This window comes from Dromaius novaehollandiae, chromosome 31 (genome assembly GCF_036370855.1).
Source record: "Dromaius novaehollandiae isolate bDroNov1 chromosome 31, bDroNov1.hap1, whole genome shotgun sequence".
Lineage (NCBI taxonomy): Eukaryota > Metazoa > Chordata > Aves > Casuariiformes > Dromaiidae > Dromaius > Dromaius novaehollandiae.
The window spans coordinates 19,934-38,016 of NC_088129.1; the positions used below are offsets into that span (position 1 = coordinate 19,934).

Here is an 18,083-nt window from a genome sequence, read left to right on the forward strand (position 1 = left end):
TCACCCGCGCGGGGCCGGGCGCCGCCATGTTGGAGGCGGGCCGGACGCCGCCATGTTGAGGGCCGTCCTGGGCGCCGCCATGTTGGAGGCGGGCGGGGGCGGGGCTCCAGCTCTGCGCAGCCGCTGCGGGCCGGGCTTCCCCCGCCGCCCCCCCCCCCACGGTGGGGTGAGAGGTCAAAGGTCGCGGCGCGACGTCACCGCGGCCGCGCCGTGACCGGGGGGCGGGGGGGGCCGGTGCGGAGCGACGCGGACCCGCGGGGAAGGTAACGGGAGGGGCCCCGGGGGCCCAGGCGTCCGGGCCCTCCCCCTCCCCCCCACAGGGACCCAGGCGTCCGGGCCCTCCCCCCACAGGGACCCAGGCGTCCGGGCCCTTCCCCCCCCCCTCCAAGGGACCCAGGCGTCCGGGCCCTCCCCGCCCGAGGGGCCCTGGCGTCCGGCCGTGGGGCACCCCGGTGTCTGGCCACCAGGGGCCCAGCACCCCCCCCCCCACCCGAGGGACCCCGGCGTCTGTCTGCAAGGGGCCCAGGCGTCCGGGCACCGAGGGGCCCAGGCGTCCCCCCACCCGAGGGACCCTGGCGTCCCCCCACCCGAGGGACCCCGGTGTCCCCTGTTCTTTAGGGACCCCCGCGTCCCCCTTGCCCCAAAGGACCCCGGTGTCCGGCCATGAGGGACCCAGGCGTCCCCCTTTCCCAGGGACCCCGGCGTCCCCCCACCCGAGGGACCTCGGCGTCTGGCCCCGGGGGACCCTGGTGTCCGGCCACGAGGGGCCCTGGCGTCCCCCCACCCAAGGGACCCCGGCGTCTGTCCACGGGGGACCCCGGCGTCTGGCCGCAACAAACACAGATGTCTCCCTTTTTTTAGGGACCCCGGCGTCCCCCCACCCGAGGGACCCTGGCGTCCGGCTGTGAGCGACCCCCAGCATCCATCCCCAAGAGACCCCGGCGTCCGGCTGTGAGCGACCCCCCGCGTCCGACTGTGAGTGACCCCCAGCATCCATCCCCAAGGGACCCCGGCGTCCGGCTGTGAGTGACCCCCAGCATCCATCCCCAAGGGACCCTGGCGTCCGGCTGTGAGCAACCCCCGGTGTCCGGCTGTGCGTGAGTGCAGCCTCCAACCACCGAGGGACCCCGGCGTCCAGCTGTGAGCAACCCCCAGCGTCCGGCTGTGAGTGACCCCCAGCATCCATCCCCAAGGGACTCTGGCGTCCGGCTGTGAGCAACCCCCGGTGTCCGGCTGTGCGTGACTGCAGCCCCCAACCACTGAGGGACCCCGGCGTCCGGCTGTGAGCAACCCCTGGCGTCCGGCTGTGCGTGACTCCAGCCTCCGACCTCTGAGGGACCCCAGCGTCCGGCTGTGAGCAACCCCCAGCGTCTGACTGTGAGTGACCCCCAGCATCCATCCCCAGGGGACCCCGGCGTCCGGCTGTGCGTGACTCCAGCCTCCGACCACCGAGGGACCCCGGCGTCCGGCTGTGAGCGACCCCCGGCCTCCAGCCCCCGAGGAACCCCGGCGCCTGCCCGTTCGCGACCCCCGGCGTCCGCCCCCGAGCCGGGGTGGGGGGGGGGGCCCGGGGGGGGGGCCATGGGGGAGCGGGAGGGCTGGGCGGCGCTGGTGGCGGCGGCCGAGCGCTTCCGGGGGGCCTCGGGGGCCGACGTGGTGCTGCTGGCGGCCTGGGGGGCCCCGGGGGGCTTCGCCTACGCCCAGCACGGCGCCGGGCCCCTGGGCGACGCCGCCCGCCGCTACCTGCGCGACATCGCCGCCGCCCACCGCGCCGCCGCCGCCGCCACCGCCCCCCCGGGGGGGGGCACGCCCCCCCGCCGCCCCCCCCGGCCCCCCCGCCCGCCCCCGGACCCCCGCCCGCCCCCCCCGGCCACCGCCGCCGCCGCCGCCGCCCCCCCGAGAGGCGGGCGCCCGGGCGGCCCCCGGCCCCCAGCGACGCCGGCGGTGAGTGTTGGGGGGGGGGCGGGGGGGTCCATCAGGGTATTGGGGGGGGTCCATTGGGGCTTTGGGGGGGCTCTAGTGGTGTTGGGGGGGTCATTGGGGCTTTTAGGAGGGGTCTAGGAGTATTAGAGAGATTTGGGGGGCCCGTTGGGGTATTGGGGGGGCCCATTGGGGCTTTGGGGGGGTTCTAGTGGTGTTGGGGGGGTCAATGGGGCTTTTGGGAGGGACTTAGGGGTATTAGAGGGGTTTGGGGGGCTGTTGGGGTATTGGGGGGGCCCATTGGGGTTTTGGGGGGTTATTGGGATATTAGGGAGAACCTAGGAATATTAAAGGCTTTCGGGGGGGGTCATTGGGCTTCTGGGGGGTCATGGGGGTATTAGGGGGGTCCATTGGCGTTTTGGGGGGTGTTGCTGGGGTATTAGGGCGGTCTAGGGGTATTAGAGAGGATCTGGGGGGGTCATTGGGGTTTTGGGGGGGTTGCTGGGGTATTAGAGGGGTCCTAGCGGTATTAGAAGGGGTCTGGGGGGGTCATTGGGGCTTTGGGGGGGGTTGCTGGGGTATTGGGGGGGCCTAGGGGTATTAGAGAGGATCTGGGGGGGTCATTGGGGTTTTGGGGGGGGTTGCTGGGGTATTAGGGGGGGCCTAGGGGTATTAGAGAGGATCTGGGGGGGTCATTGGGGTTTTGGGGGGGGTTGCTGGGGTATTAGGGGGATCGTAGCCGTATTAGAAGGGGTCTGGGGGGGTTATTGGGCTTTTGGGGGGGGGTTGCTGGGGTATTAGAGGGGTCCTAGCGGTATTAGAAGGAGTCTGGGGGGGTCATTGGGGTTTTGGGGGGGGTTGCTGGGGTATTAGGGGGATCGTAGCAGTATTAGAAGGAGTCCGGGGGGGTCATTGGGATTTTGGGGGGGGTGCTGGGGTATTAGGGGGATCGTAGCAGTATTAGGAGGAGTCTGGGGGGGTCATTGGGGTTTTGGGGGGGGGTTGCTGGGGTATTAGGGGGGTCCTAGGGGTATTAGAAGGGGTCTGGGGGGGTCATTGGGATTTTGGGGGGGGGGTTGCTGGGGTATTAGGGGGGTCCTAGCGGTATTAGAAGGGGTCTGGGGGGGTCATTGGGATTTTGGGGGGGGTTGCTGGGGTATTAGGGGGATCATAGTGGTATTAGAGAGGATCTGGGGGGGTCATTGGGATTTTGGGGGGGGTTGCTGGGGTATTGGGGGGGCCTAGGGATATTAAAGAGGATCTGGGGGGGTCATTGGGATTTTGGGGGGGTCATTGGGGATATTAGGGGAGATCTGGGGGGGTCATCGGGGCGTTGAGAGACACGCTGGGGTACGGGGGGGGGACACAGAGGGTCCCTGGGGTATTGGGGGAACGCGGGCTGGGGGTGGCCCCCCCGTTTGCCCCCGCGCCCCCCCCCATGTGCCCCGTCCCCCCCAGGGCTGTTCCTGATGGACGAGGACTCGCCGGGCGCCGAGGACGAGCCCTTCCTCGACTCCGAGCCCGAGAGCCCCGACGGTGCGTGGGGGGCACCCGGGGGGGGGGGGGCCGGGGACGTGTGGGGACACGGGGACCCCCTTGGGGACACTTGTGGGGACCTGATGCCACCCTCGGGGACACCCTGGGGCGCCCAGTGCCACCCCTGGGGACATGGGGACACCCGTAGGGACACAGGGACCCCCTTGGGGACACCCTGGGGACCTGGGGACCCCCTTGGGGACACCCGTGGGGACCGAGTGCCACCCCTGGGGACACCCTGGGGCCCTGGGGACCCCCCTGGGGACACCCTTAAGACCCTGTTGTCCCCCTTTGGGACTCAGAGACACCCATGGGGACAGAGGGGGGGGGCCCTGCGGCTGTGTGGGGACCTGGGGACACCCGTGGGGACCTGGGGGGGCCCCGGTGGTGGTGTGGGGACCCTGGGGACACCCGTGGGGACCTGGGGGGGCCCCGGTGGCGGTGTGGGGACCCTGGGGACACCCGTGGGGACCTGGGGGGGCCCGTGGGGACCTGGGGGGGCCCCGGTGGCGGTGTGGGGACCCTGGGGACACCCGTGGGGACCTGGGGGGGCCCGTGGGGACCTGGGGGGGCCCCGGTGGCGGTGTGGGGACCCTGGGGACACCCATGGGGACCTGGGGGGGCCGTGGGGACCTGGGGGGGCCCCAGTGGCGGTGTGGGGACCCTGGGGACACCCATGGGGACCTGGGGGGGCCCGTGGGGACCTGGGGGGGGCCCGGTGGCTATGTGGGGACCCTGGGGACACCCGTGGGGACCTGGGGGGGCCCGTGGGGACCTGGGGGGGCCCCGGGGACGGTTTGGGGACCTGGGGGGGGCCCCGGTGGTGGCCGTGTGGCCCCCCCCCCCCCCGGGCCCGGCGGTGACGCGGGGGCCGCAGAGGGCAGCAGCGGGCCGGAGGAGGCGGCGGGGGCGGCGGCGGGGGCCGGGGGGGGCGCGGGGGGGGGCGCGGGGGGGCCGCAGTACGCCCGCTCGCTGCCCGTCTCCGTGCCCGTGTGGGGCTTCCGGCCCGGCGGCCCCCCCGAGCCCCGCTCCTCCGACGAGGACGCCGGCAAGGTGCGCGCCCGGGGGGGGGGGGTCTATGGGGCTGGGGGGGTCCTGGGGGGCTATGGGGCTGGGGGGGTCTCTATGGGGCTGGGCTGGGGGTCTAGGGGGCTGGGAAGGGGGTCTGGGTGGCCGGGGGGGGGTCTATGGGGGTAGATTGGGGGCCTGGGGGCTGCACTGGGGGCCTGGGGGGCCGGGAGGGGGGTCTATGGGGCTTGGGGGGGGTCTGGGGGGGGTCTGGGGGGCTAGATGGGGGGCCTGGGGGCTGCACTGGGGGGCTATGGGGCTGGGGGACTATGGGGCTTGGGGGGGGGGGTCTGGGGGCTGCAGTGGGGGCCTGGGGGGCTGCTGGGGGGGCCTATGGGGCTGGGATGGGTGGCTATGGGGCTGGGGGGGCCTATGGGGCTGGGCTGGGGGGCTATGGGGCTGGGGGGGTCTCTATGGGGCTGGGCTGGGGGTCTAGGGGGCTGGGAAGGGGGTCTGGGCGGCCGGGGGGGGGTCTATGGGGGTAGATTGGGGGCCTGGGGGCTGCACTGGGGGCCTGGGGGGCCGGGAGGGGGTATGGGGCTTGGGGGGGGTCTGGGGTCTGGGGGCTAGATGGGGGGCCTGGGGGGCTGCACTGGGGGCTATGGGGCTGGGGACTATGGGGCTTGGGGGGGGTCTGGGGCTGCGCAGGGGGCCTGGGGGCTGCTGGGGGGCTATGGGGCTGGGGATGGTGGCTATGGGCTGGGGGGCCTATGGGGCTGGGATGGGGGGCTATGGGGCTGGGGGGGTCTCTATGGGGCTGGGCTGGGGGGGAGTCTGTGGGCTGGAGAAGGGTTATGGGGCTGTGATGGGGGTCTGTGGGGCCTAGAGAGGGTCTATGGGGCTGGATGGGGGGGCTGCGTGGGGATCTGTGGGCTGGGCATTCTGTGGGGCTGAGATGGGGTTTGTGGGGCCGGGTTGGGGGCTGGAGAGGGTCTGTGGGGCTGGGCTGGGGGGGTCTATGGGGCTGGAGGAGGGTCTGGGAGGCTGCGCTGGGGGGCTGGGGGGTTGGTTGGGGGGCTGGGGTGGGGGTGTGTGGGGCTGGGATGGGCTGGGGGGGCTGCACTGGGGGGCTATGGGGCTGGGGGGGTCCCCGGGGTCTCTATGGGGCAGGCAGAAGGAGCCAGGGGTATTTATGGGGCTGGGGGCCGCTATGGGGCTGGGCTGGACTCTATGGGGCTGGGGGGGTCCCCGGGGTCTCTATGGGGCAGGGAGGAGGAGTTGGGGGGATCTATGGGGGCTGGGGGGGTCCTGGGGGCTGCTATGGGCTGGGCTGGACTCTATGGGGCTGGGCTGGGGGTCCAGGGGTCTCTATGGGGCAGGGAGGAGGAGTCGGGGGGATCTATGGGCTGGGGGGGTCCTGGGGGCTGCTATGGGGCTGGGCTGGACTCTATGGGGCTGGGGGGGTCCCAGGGGTCTCTATGGGGCAGGCAGAAGGAACCAGGGGCTGCTATGGGGCTGGGGGGGTCCTGGGGGCCGCTATGGGCTGGGCTGGACTCTATGGGGCTGGGCTGGGGGTCCCAGGGATCTCTATGGGGCAGGGAGAAGGAGTCAGGGGGATCTATGGGGCTGGGGGGGTCCTGGGGGCTGCTATGGGGCTGGGCTGGACTCTATGGAGCTGGGGGGGTCCCTGGGTCTCTATGGGGCAGGGAGGAGGAGTAGGGGGGATCTATGGGGCTGGGGGGTCCTGGGGGCCGCTATGGGGCTGGGCTGGACTCTATGGGGCTGGGCTGGGGGTCCCAGGGGTCTCTATGGGGCAGGGAGGAGGAGCAGGGGGATCTATGGAGCTGGGTGGGTCCTGGGGGCCGCTATGGGGCTGGGCTGGACTCTATGGGGCTGGGCTGGGGTCCCAGGGGTCTCTATGGGGCAGGAGGAGGAGTCGGGGGATCTATGGGGCTGGGGGGGTCCTGGGGGCTGCTATGGGGCTGGGCTGGACTCTATGGGGCTGGGGGGTCCCAGGGTCTCTATGGGCAGGGAGAAGGAGTCGGGGGGGATCTATGGGGCTGGGGGGCTGGGGGGGTCCTGGGGGCTGCTATGGGGCTGGGCTGGACTCTATGGGGCTGGGACCCAGAGCCCAGCACCCAGGCGCCCGCCAGGGCAGGGGGGTGTCGGGGGGCTCGGGGGGGGGGTCCAGGGGGGTTTGGGGGGGCTCAGGAGGGGGGTTGGGGTTCAGGGGGGTTTTTGGGGGTGCAGAGCACGTTTTTGGGGGTGGGGAGGGTTTTAGGGGCCCCCCCGAACCCCATTTCCCCCCCCCAAACACCCCCCCAGGACCCAGAGCCCAGCACCCAGGCGCCTGCCGGGCTGGAGGGGTCCCGGGGTGCTCGGGGGGGGTCAGGGGGGTGTTGGGGGGCTCAGGGGGGTTTTGGGGGGGGGTTGGGGGTGCAGGGGGGTTTTTGGGGGTGCAGAGCACGTTTTTGGGGTGCAGGAGCCCCCCCTGAGCCCCCTTTTGCCCCCCCCAGCGCCCCTCGCCCGACCTAGAGCGCATCGCCGCCAGCACGCGGGCGCCCGCCGGGCCGGGGGGTGTTGGGGGGCTCAGGGGGGTTTTGGGGGGGGGTTGGGGGTGCAGGGGGGTTTTTGGGGGTGCAGAGCACGTTTTTGGGGTGCAGGGGCCCCCCCTGAACCCCCTTTTGCCCCCCCCCAGCGCCCCTCGCCCGACCTGGAGCGCATCGCCGCCAGCATGCGGGCGCTGGCCCTGCGCGGCTCCGACGGCACCGAGATGTTCGGCGACCTGCCCCGGCCCCGGCTCCTGGCGGGGGACCCCCACGGCCTGGCCCCCCCCCAGTGACCCCCCCAGACCCCCCCGGGGGGGCCCCGAAACCCCGGGGGACCCCAAAAAACCCCGGGGGGATGGGCAAAACCCCAGGGGACCCCCCCAAACTGCCCAGAGACCCCCCCCCCCCCGGCCTGGAGCATCCCCCCAGGAGTCGCTGGGGGGGGGGTCAGGCCGGGGGCCCCCCAAAAGCCTCAGGGGTCCCCCAAAATCTCAGGGGGTCCCCCAAAATTTCGGGGGGGGTCAGGTTATGGGGGGCCCCCAAAAATCTCGGGGGGAGCCAAAATCCCCCCCTGGGGGGGTCCCCGAAATTCCCCCTGGGGGGCCCCAAAATATCCAGGGAGAGGGTCGGGTTGGGGGGGGGGGGCCACCCAAAACCCTCGGGGGGGTCCCCAAAACGCCCCCCCCAATGGGGTGCTTAGCCTGGGGGGGGGCACCCCCACCCTTTTGGGGTCCCCCCCAAAATGGGGGGAGCCCTGAATCACCCCGGGGGGGCTAAAATGGGGGTGGGGGGGCTGTGATCCCCCCCCCAGAGCACCCCTAAAAGCCCCCTCCCAATGTGGGGGGGGCCCAAAACCCTCTTGGGGGGGGCACCAAGCCCCATGGGGGGCCCCCAAAGCTAAGGGGGGGCCCCCACCCCTCTAGGGCCCCCCCAAATTATAGCTGGGGGGTTCTGCCCCCCCCCAGCACCCAACACTACAGCTGGGGGGGCCCCAAAGTGTCTTATGGGGGGGGGGCGCCCCCAAATCTTGCACAAGGACGAATTCCCCCCCCCGTCAGGGCCCCCCCCCTTTTTGGGGGGTGGGGGGACCCCACCCCGCCCCCCCCAACCTGCTGCGGGGCCCCGCCCCCCCCTTTTGTACCAGATGCGCGGGGCGGGGCCTGGCGGCGAGGCCCCGCCCCCTTGTCTATTTTTGTCCAAAGAGTGGGCGGTGCCTCCGCGGAGCCTCGCCCCGCCCCGCCGGCCCGCCTCGGCCAATAAACGACTGACTTTTACCAGCCCGCAGGGTGCCGGCTCCTGATTGGGCGAGAGGCGTCGCGGGGTGGTGGGGGGGGAGGGAGGGAGCGCATCTCCCACGTGGGGGCTGGGGTGATGGGGGCGTACTTAAAAGGGCTATGCCAAAGGGAGGGGCCCACAGGGTGTGATGAGTTGCCCGTGCTCAGCTGCCCCCCCAAAAACACAGCGCTGAGTCCAGGGAAAAATACATTTATTTGGGGGGGGGGGGGGAGAGGATCTGGGGGGGTTCTGGGAATCTTCCATGCAGGTCTTGGGGTGCTCAGGAGGGTCGTGGGGTGCTCAGGAGGGTCACGGGGGGCCCGGGGGGGATTGGGGGCCCCCGGGGGGGGGGGTTGGGACCCCCCCGCTCTAGGCCTGCATCACGGGCCGGGACTTCTTGGCCTCCAGGCAGATCCCGGAGCCGGCAAAGCCGGTGCCGCCCTGGAGGGGGGGGGGGAAGAGAACAGTGGGGGGGTTATGGGGGGGGCCTGATGTCCCCCCCCCAGCATCCTCTGACCCCCCCAGGCATCCCCAGCCCCCCCCAGGGCCTCCATAACCCCCCCCGAGTCCCCCAGACCCCTTGGGACCCCCCCAAACTCCCTCTGGGCTCTTTCAGACCTGCCCCCCAAGTCCCCCCAGACCCTCCACAGCCCCCCCCAGACCCCCCAGGACCACCGGTCCCCCCCCCCGGACCCCCCCCCCCGGCCGTACCCGCTGCAGGACGATGATGTCCGCCTCGGTCAGGGCCTCGCCGCTCAGCGGGTCCCGCATGTCCTTGCGGATGAGGCGCTCGACGCAGGCCAGCGTCACCACCGCCCCCCTGCGCCCCCCCCCCGTCAGCGGGGCTGCTGGGGGGGCACCTCGGGGGGGGGGGGGGGGGCACCGGGTAATGGGGGGGTGTCCCAGGGACGAGGGGGGCCCCAGGGACAGGGGGGTCCCAGGCGGGGGGGGGGGCTCTAGGGACCGGGGTGGGTCCCAGGTGGGGGGAGTCCCAGGCGGGGGGGTCCCCAGTGATGGGGGGGTGTCCCAGGGTTGGGGGTCCCAAGCAAGGGGGGGGGGGTCACACGGATGGGGGGGTCCCAAGGATGGGGGGGACCCCAGGGACAAGGGGAGTCCCAGGCAGGGGGGTCCCGGGGGGGGGTCCCCAGGGATGGGGGTCCCAGGTAGGAGGGTCCCCAGGGATGGGGGGGCTCCCAAGGACATGGGGGGGGCCCAGACTGGGGGGGAGACCCCAGGGATGGGGGGTCCCCGGGACGTGTTGGGGGGGACCCCAGGGATTGGGGGGGGCCTGGGAAGGGGCCACCAGCAGCAGTTAAGGGTCGTGGGGGGCAACTAAGAGTCCCCAGGGGCACTTAGGGGTCCGGGGGGGACACTTAGGGGTCCGGGGGGGGCACTTAGGGGTCTGGGAGGGCTGGTTAGGGGTCCGGGGGGGGGCAATTAGGCGCAATCCCAAGGGCTGCAACGTGCTGTAAACCCCAGTGCTGCCACGTTATGGGGCACTTAGGGGTCCCGGGGGCACATAGGGGTTTGGGGGGGCACTTAGGGGCCCGGGGGGGCACTCAGGGGTCCCGGGGGGGCAGTTGGGGGTCTGGGGGGGCAGTTGGGGGCAGTCATGACAGCCACAACATGCCGCAAACCCTGGTGCTGCCGCGTTATGGGGCACTTAGGGGTCCGGGGGGGCACTTAGGGGTCCCGGGGGGGCACTTAGGGGTCCGGGGGGGCACATAGGGGTCCCAGAGAGGCACTTAGGGGTCCCGGGGGGCACTTAGGGGTCCCGGGGGGGCACTTAGGGGTCCTGGGAGAGCACTCGGGGGTCTGGGGGGGGCACTCAGGTACAATCCCAAAGGCCACAACGTGCCGCAAACCCTGGTGCTGCTGCATTACGGGGCACTTAGGGGTCCCGGGGGGGCACTTAGGGGTCCTGGGGGGGCACTCAGGGGTCCCGGGGGGGCACTCAGGGGTCTGGGGGGGGCACTCAGGTACAATCCCAAGGGCCACAACATGCCGCAAACCCTGGTGCTGCCGCGTTATGGGGCACTTAGGGGTCCCGGGGGGCACTTAGGGGTCCGGGGGGGGCACTTAGGGGTCCCGGGGGACACTTAGGGGTCCCGGGGGGCACTTAGGGGTCCCGGGGGGGCATTTGGGGGCAGTCATGAGAGTCACAACACGCCGCAAACCCTCGTGCTGCCGCGTTATGGGGCACTTAGGGGTCCCAGGGGGCACTTAGGGGTCCGGGGGGGGTACTTAGGGGTCCCGGGGGACACTTAGGGATCCCAGGGGGCACTTAGGGGTCCCGGGGGGGCATTTGGGGGCAGTCATGAGAGTCACAACACGCCGCAAACCCTCGTGCTGCCGCGTTATGGGGCACTTAGGGGTCCCGGGGGGACACTTAGGGGTCCGGGGGGGGCACTTAGGGGTCCGGGGGGGACTCACGAGGGGCGCAGCACGGCGCAGGGCACGGCGTTGCCCAGCAGGTCGCGGGTGACGGCGCAGACGTAGCGGTCGCGGCGGGCGAGCAGGGCCACGCGGCCCAGGCCGGGCTCCGCCGCGCAGAACCGCACCGGCACCAGGTCGCGGCGGCGCAGCGGGCGCCCGCTCATGGGGCAGCGCACCACGGGGTCCTGCCGGACGCCGGGGCCCCTCAGACGCCAGGGCCCCCCCTCGGACGCCTGGGCCCCGCGGCACCCCGGAGTCCCCACCCCCCTGAACCGCTCCACGGGGTCCTGCCGGACGCCGGGGCCCCCCGGACGCCTGGGCCCCGCGGCACCCCGGAGTCCCCACCCCCCCGAACCGCACCACGGGGTCCTGCCGGACGCCGGGGCCCCCCGGACGCCTGGGCCCCGCGGCACCCCGGAGTCCCCACCCCCCCGAACCGCACCACGGGGTCCTGCCGGACGCCTGGGCCCCTCGGACGCCTGGGCCCCGCGGCACCCCGGAGTCCCAACCCCCCCGAACCGCTCCACGGGGTCCTGCCGGACGCCTGGGCCCCTCAGACGCCGGGGCCCCCCCTCGGACGCCTGGGCCCCGCGGCACCCCGGAGTCCCCACCCCCCCGAACTGCACCACGGGGTCCTGCCGGACGCCTGGGCCCCTCGGACGCCTGGGCCCCGCAGGACCCTGGAGTCCCCACCCCCCCGAACCGCTCCACGGGGTCCTGCCGGACGCCGGGGCCCCCCAGACGCCTGGGCCCCGCGGCACCCCGGAGTCCCCACCCCCCCGAACTGCACCACGGGGTCCTGCCGGACGCCTGGGCCCCTCGGACGCCTGGGCCCCGCAGGACCCTGGAGTCCCCACCCCCCCGAACCGCACCACGGGGTCCTGCCGGACGCCTGGGCCCCGCGGCACCCCGGAGTCCCCACCCCCCCGAACCGCACCACGGGGTCCTGCCGGACGCTGGGGCCCCCCGGACGCCTGGGCCCTGCAGGACCCTGGAGTCCCCACCCCCCCGAACCGCTCCACGGGGTCCTGCCGGACACCTGGGCCCCCCGGACGCCTGGGCCCCGCGGCACCCCGGAGTCCCCACCCCCCCGAACCGCACCACGGGGTCCTGCCGGACGCCTGGGCCCCTCGGACGCCTGGGCCCCGCGGCACCCCGGCGTCCCCACCCCCCCGAACCGCACCACGGGGTCCTGCCGGACGCCTGGGCCCCCCGGACGCCTGGGCCCCGTGCTAGAGCTCCCCCCAGTCTCAGCCTGGCTGGGGCGCCGTGGGGCAGGGCCATGGGGTGCCATGGGGTGCCATGGGGGGCTGTGGGGCACCGTGGGGTGCTGTGGGGCAGGCCAATACGGTGACGTAGGGTGTCACAGGGCACTGTGGGGTGCCGTGGGGCGGCCATGGGGCAGCTGTGGGGCAGCTGGGGTGGCTGTGGGGCGCTGTGGGGCAGGGCCGTGGGGCTTGTGGGCCGCTGTGGGGTGGCTGTAGGGCAGGGCGGCGGGGCTCGCGGGCTGCCGTGGGGTGGCTGTGGGGCAGCTGGGGTGGCTGTGGGGCGCTGTGGGGCAGGGCGGCTGGGCTCGCGGGCTGCCGTGGGGTGGCTGTGGGGCAGCTATGGGGCAGCTATGGGGCAGGACTCACCGGCTTGGGCAGCCGCCCGGCGTCGGCCTCGGGGGTCAGCGAGGGGATCCAGAAGCTGGGCAGCGCCTGGGGCTCCGCGCTGGGGGGCGCTGGGGGGGGGGGTCAGCCCCACGGCTGCCCCACGGCTGCCCCACGGCCGCCCCGTCCCCCCTGCCCTGCCCCACAGCAGCCCCATGGCCCCCCACAGCCCCCTCCTGCCCCATACTCCCCTGTAACCCCCCCAGAGCCCCCATCCTGCCCCATAGCACTCCTGGAGCCCCCCTCCTGCCCCATAGCACCCCCCTGGAGCCCCCCTCCTGCCCCATAGCACCCCCCTGAGCCCCCCTCCCACCCCATAGCGCCCCCCCAGAGCCCCCCTCCCACCCCACAGCTCCCCCCAGAGCCCACCTCCCTCTCCATAGCACCCCCAGAGCCCCATCGTGCCCCATAGCACCCCCCAGAGCCCCCCCTGCCCCATAGCACCCCCCAGATCACCTCTCCTGCCCCACAGCGCCCCTCAGAGCCCCTCTGCCGCCCCACAGTGCCCCCCAAAGCCCCCCTCCCGCCCCATAGCACCCCCCGGAGCTCCTCTCCCGCCCCATAGCACCCCCAGAGCCCCCTCGTGCCCCATAGCGCCCCCCAGAGCCCCCTTCCCACCCCATAGCACCCCCAGAGCCCCACCGTGCCCCATAGCACCCCCCGGAGCCCCCTTCCTGCCCCAAAGCATCCCCCAGAGCCCCCATCCTGCCCCATAGCACCCCCCAGATCACCTCTCCTGCCCCATAGCGCCCCTCAGAGCCCCTCTGCCGCCCCACAGTGCCCCCCAAAGCCCCCCTCCCGCCCCATAGCACCCCTGGAGCCCCCCTCCCGCCCCATAGCACCCCCCGGAGCCCCCCTCCTGCCCCACAGCTCCCCCCAGAGCCCCCCTCCTGCCCCATAGCGCCCCCCTGGAGCCCCCCTCCCGCCCCATAGCACCCCCAAAGCCCCCCTCCTGCCCCATAGCGCCCCCCTGGAGCCCCCCTCCCGCCCCATAGCACCCCCAAAGCCCCCCTCCCGCCCCATAGCACCCCTGGAGCCCCCCTCCCGCCCCACAGCACCCCCCCGAGCCCCCCGGCGTACCCGAGGGCCCGGCGCCATGGGGCAGCGAGCGGCTGACGATGGCGCCCTCGGTCTCCAGGAAGCCCCGGACGGCGGCGTCGGCCCCGGCCCGGCCCCGCTGCTCCCGCTCGCGACGCCGCTGCGCCCGCTGCCGCTCGTAGGCCTGCGGGCCCCCACGCCTGGCTGCCCGGACGCCGGGGCCCCCCGGACGCCTGGGCCCCTCCCCGGACGCCTGGGCCCCCCTGAACCCCTCCCCGGATGCCTGGGCCCCCACCCAAACGCCTGGACTCACCCGCACGCCTGGGTCCCCCTGAACCCCTCCCCGGATGCCTGGGCCCCCACCCAAACGCCTGGACTCACCCGGACGCCTGGGCCCCCACCCGGATGCCTGGGTCCCTCCCCGGATGCCTGGGTCCCCCTGAACCCCTCCCCGGATGCCTGGGCCCCCACCCAAACGCCTGGACTCACCCGGACGCCTGGGTCCCCCTGAACCCCTCCCCGGATGCCTGGGCCCCCACCCAAACGCCTGGACTCACCCGGACGCCTGGGCCCCCTGAACCCCTCCCCGGATGCCTGGGCCCCCACCCAAACGCCTGGACTCACCCGGACGCCTGGGCCCCTCCCCGGACGCCTGGGTCCCCCTGAACCCCTCCCCGGATGCCTGGGCCCCCACTCAAACGCCTGGACTCACCCGGACGCCTGGGCCCCCACCCGGATGCCTGGGTCCCTCCCCGGACGCCTGGGTCCCCCTGAACCCCTCCCCGGATGCCTGGGCCCCCACCCAAACACCTGGACTCTCCCGGACGCCTGGGCCCCCACCCGGATGCCTGGGTCCCTCCCCGGACGCCTGGGTCCCCCTGAACCCCTCCCCGGACGCCTGGGCCCCCACCCAAAAGCCTGGACTCTCCCGGACGCCTGGGCCCCCACCCGCACGCCTGGGTCCCCCTGAACCCCTCCCCAGATGCCTGGGCCCCCACCCAAACACCTGGACTCACCCGGACGCCTGGGCCCTTTCTACCTCTCTGCTGTTGCCCCGACGCTTTGGTTCCGCCCAGTCTGCCCTCCCTGGACGCCTGGGCCCCTACCAGTCCCCTCCGGATGCCTGGGTCCCTGCCATCGCTCCCTGGACGCCTGGGCCCCCCCGTCGCCCCCCCCCCGGACGCCTGGGCCCCCCCGTCGCCCCCCACCTTGGTGCGGCGGGCGATGTCGCGCTTCTGGCGCACGATGTACTCCAGAATGGCCTCGCGCTCGTACAGGAACCCGTCGGGGCTGCGGCGCAGGCGGCGTCGGGGAGCGCCCGGACCCCCCCCCTCGTCCCGTCCCCCCCCTGCTGCGAGGGGCCTGGGGGGCACCTGGGGGTCCGGGGGGGCCCAAGGGAGGGCTCGGGGGGGCAGGGGGCTCCCAGGGAGGCTCTGGGGGGACTGAGGGGGCACCCGGAGGCTTGGGGGAGGGGTTGGGGGGCTCTGGGGGTCCCTGGAGGGTCCTGGGGGGCTCCAGGGGTCCTGAGGGGGTCGGGGGGTCCCAAGGGGAGTCTGGGGGGGCTCAAGGGGGTCCCAGGAGGCTCCTTGGAGGACTCAGGTGGTCCCAAGGGGTCCTGGGGGGGCTCAGAGAAGACTCAGGGGGCTCCTGGAGGCTTCAGAGCGTCCTGGGGGGGCCAGGGGGATCCCGGGGGAGTCTGGGGGGGCTCAGCAGGGTCCTAGGGGCCTGGGGGGGTCCCGGGGGGCTCCAAGGGGTCCCAGGGAGATCCTGGGGAGTCCCTGGGGGGGTCTGGGGGTCTCAGGAGTTTGGGGGGGCTCGGGAAGCTCCTAGGGGAGGTTTGGGGGGCTGCCGGGGGTCCTAGCAGATTTGGGGGGGCTCCTGGAGGGTTTGGGGGGGCTCCCGGGGGAGTTGGGGGGGCAGGAGATTTGAGGGGGGCTCAGGGGAGTTTGGGGGGGCCCCCAGGGGGTTTGGGGGGCTCAGGGGAGTTTGGGGGACCCCGGGGGGGGGTTTGGGGGGGCGACTCACGTGACCACGGGGTCGCGGCAGGGCTGCAGCGAGAGGCAGCAGCAGTCGAAGTCCTTGACGGCGTCGCGGCCCAGGCGCAGCGTCTGCGTGCCGTAGCCCGAGGCGGCTGCGCGGACCCCCCCCGGGCCCCCCCCACCGCGTCACACGCGTGTCGCAGCCGTGACACACGCGTGTGCGCCCCCCCCCTCGCGCCCCCCCCCCCCCGCCGCTCACCCGTGTCCTTGCGCTTCTCGTGGTAGGTGTACACGGCCCCCGCCGTGCAGTTCTTGCCGTGGCGCGTCATGGCCGCTGCCCTGGGGGGGGGGACAAGGGGGGGGGGTTAGGGGGTAGCGCAGGGGCCCAGGTGTCCGGGGGACAACCCCCAAGGGGCCCAGGCGTCCGGGAATCTCCCCTAGGGGCCCAGGCGTCCCGGTGATACCCCACAACAGGCCCAGGCATCCGGTCCCCCCCCACAAAACGGGCCCAGGTGTCCGAGTCCCCCCCCCAAAGGGGCCCAGGCGTCCCGCTCCCACCCAAAAAGGGGCCCAGGCGTCCGGGTGCCCCCCCCCAAAGGGCCCAGGCGTCCGAGTCCTCCCCCCCAACGGGGCCCAGGCGTCCGGGCGCCCCCCCCCCGCCGTACGCACGAGGCTGCCCGCTCCCGAGAGGGCCCAGGCGTCCGAGGTGGGGGAGGGGCACGGACGGCTTTGCCGGTTGCACCCCGCTGCCCGCCCCGGCCCTGCTGCCCCGCCGCGCCGGAAGCCGGAAGTGGCGCGGCCGGAAGTGGCGGCGCGTTTCCGGGCGGCGCCCGGGTGCAGCCGCCGCAGCGGCCCGGCTCGGCCCGGCGCTGCCGCGCGACGGTTCCGCCCCGCCCCGCCCCCACCGGCGGGGCCCAGGCGTCCGGGCCCCTCCCCCCGCCGCCCCGGGACCCCCCGCGGCCCCCGGTTCCCTACCGGCTTCCCCAGTTACCTCCCAGTTCTGCTCCAGGCTTCCCAGTTCTCCCCAGTTCCCTCCTAGTTATCCCAGTTATTTCCCAGCTGCCCCAGTTCCTCCCAGCTCCCCCCAGTTGCCCCTGTGACCCTCCAGTTCCCTCCCAGTTCCCCCCAGTTCTCCCCAGTTCCCCTCCAGTTACTTCCCAGTTCCCCCCCAGGCCTCCCAGTTCCCCCCATGCCTCCCAGTTCCCTCCCAGTTCCCCCCAGTTCTCCCCAGTTCCCCTCCAGTTACTTCCCAGTTCCCTCCCAGGCCTCCCAGTTCCCTCCAGTTCCCCCCATGACTCCCAGTTACCTCCCAGTTCCCCCCAGTTCGCCTCCAGTTACCTACCAATTCCCTCACATTCCCCCCCAGGCCTCCCAGTTCCCCCACCCCCCCAGTTCCCTCCCAGTTCCTCCCAGTTTTCCTCACTTCCCCCCAGTTCCCCTGAAAACACCTGTGAGCACAGAGCACACGTGTGAGCCCTGAACACGCGTGTGAACCTGGAGCACGTGTGAGCCCTGAACACGCGTGTGAGCCTGAAGCATGTGTGTGAAACACAGACACGCGTGTGAGCTTGGAGCACATGTGGGACACGGACACGTGTGTGAGTTCAGAGCACGTGTGAGCCCTGAACACATATGCGAGACACGAACATATGTGGGAGTCCAGAACACGCGTGTGAGACCTGAACACACATGTGAAATCTGAACCCCTGAAGAAGTGTGTAAGCCCTGAACCCATGTGTGAGCCTGGAGCACACATGTGATACACAGACATGCATGTGAGCCTGGAACACGCATGTGGGCCATGAACACGTGTGGGAGCCCTGAACACACGTGTGAGCCCAGAGCACATGTGGGAGCCCTGAACACGCGTGTGAGACCCAACCACGCCTGTAAGAACAGAACACGCGTGTGGCGCCCACACATGAGCGATCCTGGAGCACGTGTGTGAGCCCAGAGCACACGCGTGTGCCTGGAGCACACGTGTGGGCCTGCTACACGCGTGTGAGAGCAGAGCACATGTGAGAGCAGCACATACATGTGCCGCTAATACACGTGTGAGCTAAATGAATGCATATGAGAGCAGAGCACACGTGTGACACCAAATCACGCGTGTGACACCAGATGACACGTGTGTGAGCCCACAACACACGTGTGAGCCCAGTACACGCGTGTGAGCCCACAACACATGTGTGAGCCCGGTACACGCGTGTGAGCCAGGGACATGTGTGAGCCCACGTGCACACGTGTGGGCCAGGCACACGCGTGTGAACCCGGCAGGCGCCCATGAGCCCGGAGCACACGCGTGTGAGCCGTGTGTGTCCACACACGTGTGTCCTGGGGGGGTCCTGGTACCGGGGGGGTCTTTGAGGGGGGGTCCCGGTTCGATGGGGTCCGTGAGGGGCTCCCAGCACCGGGGGGGGGTGTCCGTGAGGTGAAGCCGGTCCCGGGGGGGCTCCTGGTCCCGGGGGGGGGTCCCGGTCCCATTCGGGGGGTCCGTGAGGTGAAGCCGGTCCCGGGGGGGCTCCTGGTCCCGGGGGGGGGTCCCGGCCCCGTTGTGGCATTCCGGGTCCCGGGGGGGCGGGATCCGTGAGGTGAAGCCGGCCCCGTTGGGGCTCCGGGTCCCGGGGGGGGGATCGCGGTCCCATTGGGGGGGTCCGTGAGGTGAAGCCGGTCCCGGGGGGGCTCCCGGC

General features: G+C 72.9%; 2 protein-coding genes across 3 annotated transcripts; one reads left to right on the forward strand and one right to left on the reverse strand.

The window, feature by feature from the left end:
- The first annotated feature begins 53 nt into the window (after positions 1-53).
- On the forward strand, positions 54-8,290 carry LOC135324082 (proline-rich AKT1 substrate 1-like). Its single transcript, XM_064499533.1, is given in 6 exon segments — positions 54-263; positions 862-1,839; positions 1,842-1,944; positions 3,379-3,456; positions 4,334-4,509; positions 7,163-8,290. Coding segments are annotated over 5 exon segments (759 nt in total). The 5' UTR covers positions 54-263; positions 862-1,581; the 3' UTR covers positions 7,307-8,290.
- A 192-nt stretch (positions 8,291-8,482) lies between these two features.
- On the reverse strand, positions 8,483-16,224 carry NOSIP (nitric oxide synthase interacting protein). 2 transcript variants are annotated; one of them, XM_064499553.1, is made up of 9 exons: positions 16,059-16,224; positions 15,653-15,732; positions 15,440-15,545; positions 14,623-14,704; positions 13,457-13,598; positions 12,359-12,447; positions 10,722-10,909; positions 9,000-9,108; positions 8,483-8,729 (listed from the first exon to the last, which is right to left on the reverse strand). In XM_064499553.1, exons 2-9 carry the CDS (start codon positions 15,720-15,722, stop codon positions 8,658-8,660), a joined length of 858 nt encoding a protein of 285 aa, XP_064355623.1. In that variant the 5' UTR covers positions 15,723-15,732; positions 16,059-16,224; the 3' UTR covers positions 8,483-8,657. The 2 variants fall into 2 exon arrangements, with proteins under 2 accessions (XP_064355623.1, XP_064355622.1); XM_064499552.1 differs by having other exon boundaries at positions 16,063-16,223.
- Between the last annotated feature and the right edge of the window lie 1,859 nt (positions 16,225-18,083).

Excerpts from the sequence above, each read along its gene's own strand:
- NOSIP (XM_064499553.1), bottom strand. The coding sequence starts at position 15,722 with ATGACGCGCCACGGCAAGAACTGCACGGCGGGGGCCGTGTACACCTAC. Across the intron at positions 15,546-15,652 it reads CGAGAAGCGCAAGGACACGG|CCGCCTCGGGCTACGGCACG; the intron begins GTGAGCGGCGGG and ends GGGTCCGCGCAG. Across the intron at positions 9,109-10,721 it reads TGCGCCGTGCTGCGCCCCTC|GGGGGCGGTGGTGACGCTGG; the intron begins GTGAGTCCCCCC and ends GGGGGGGCGCAG.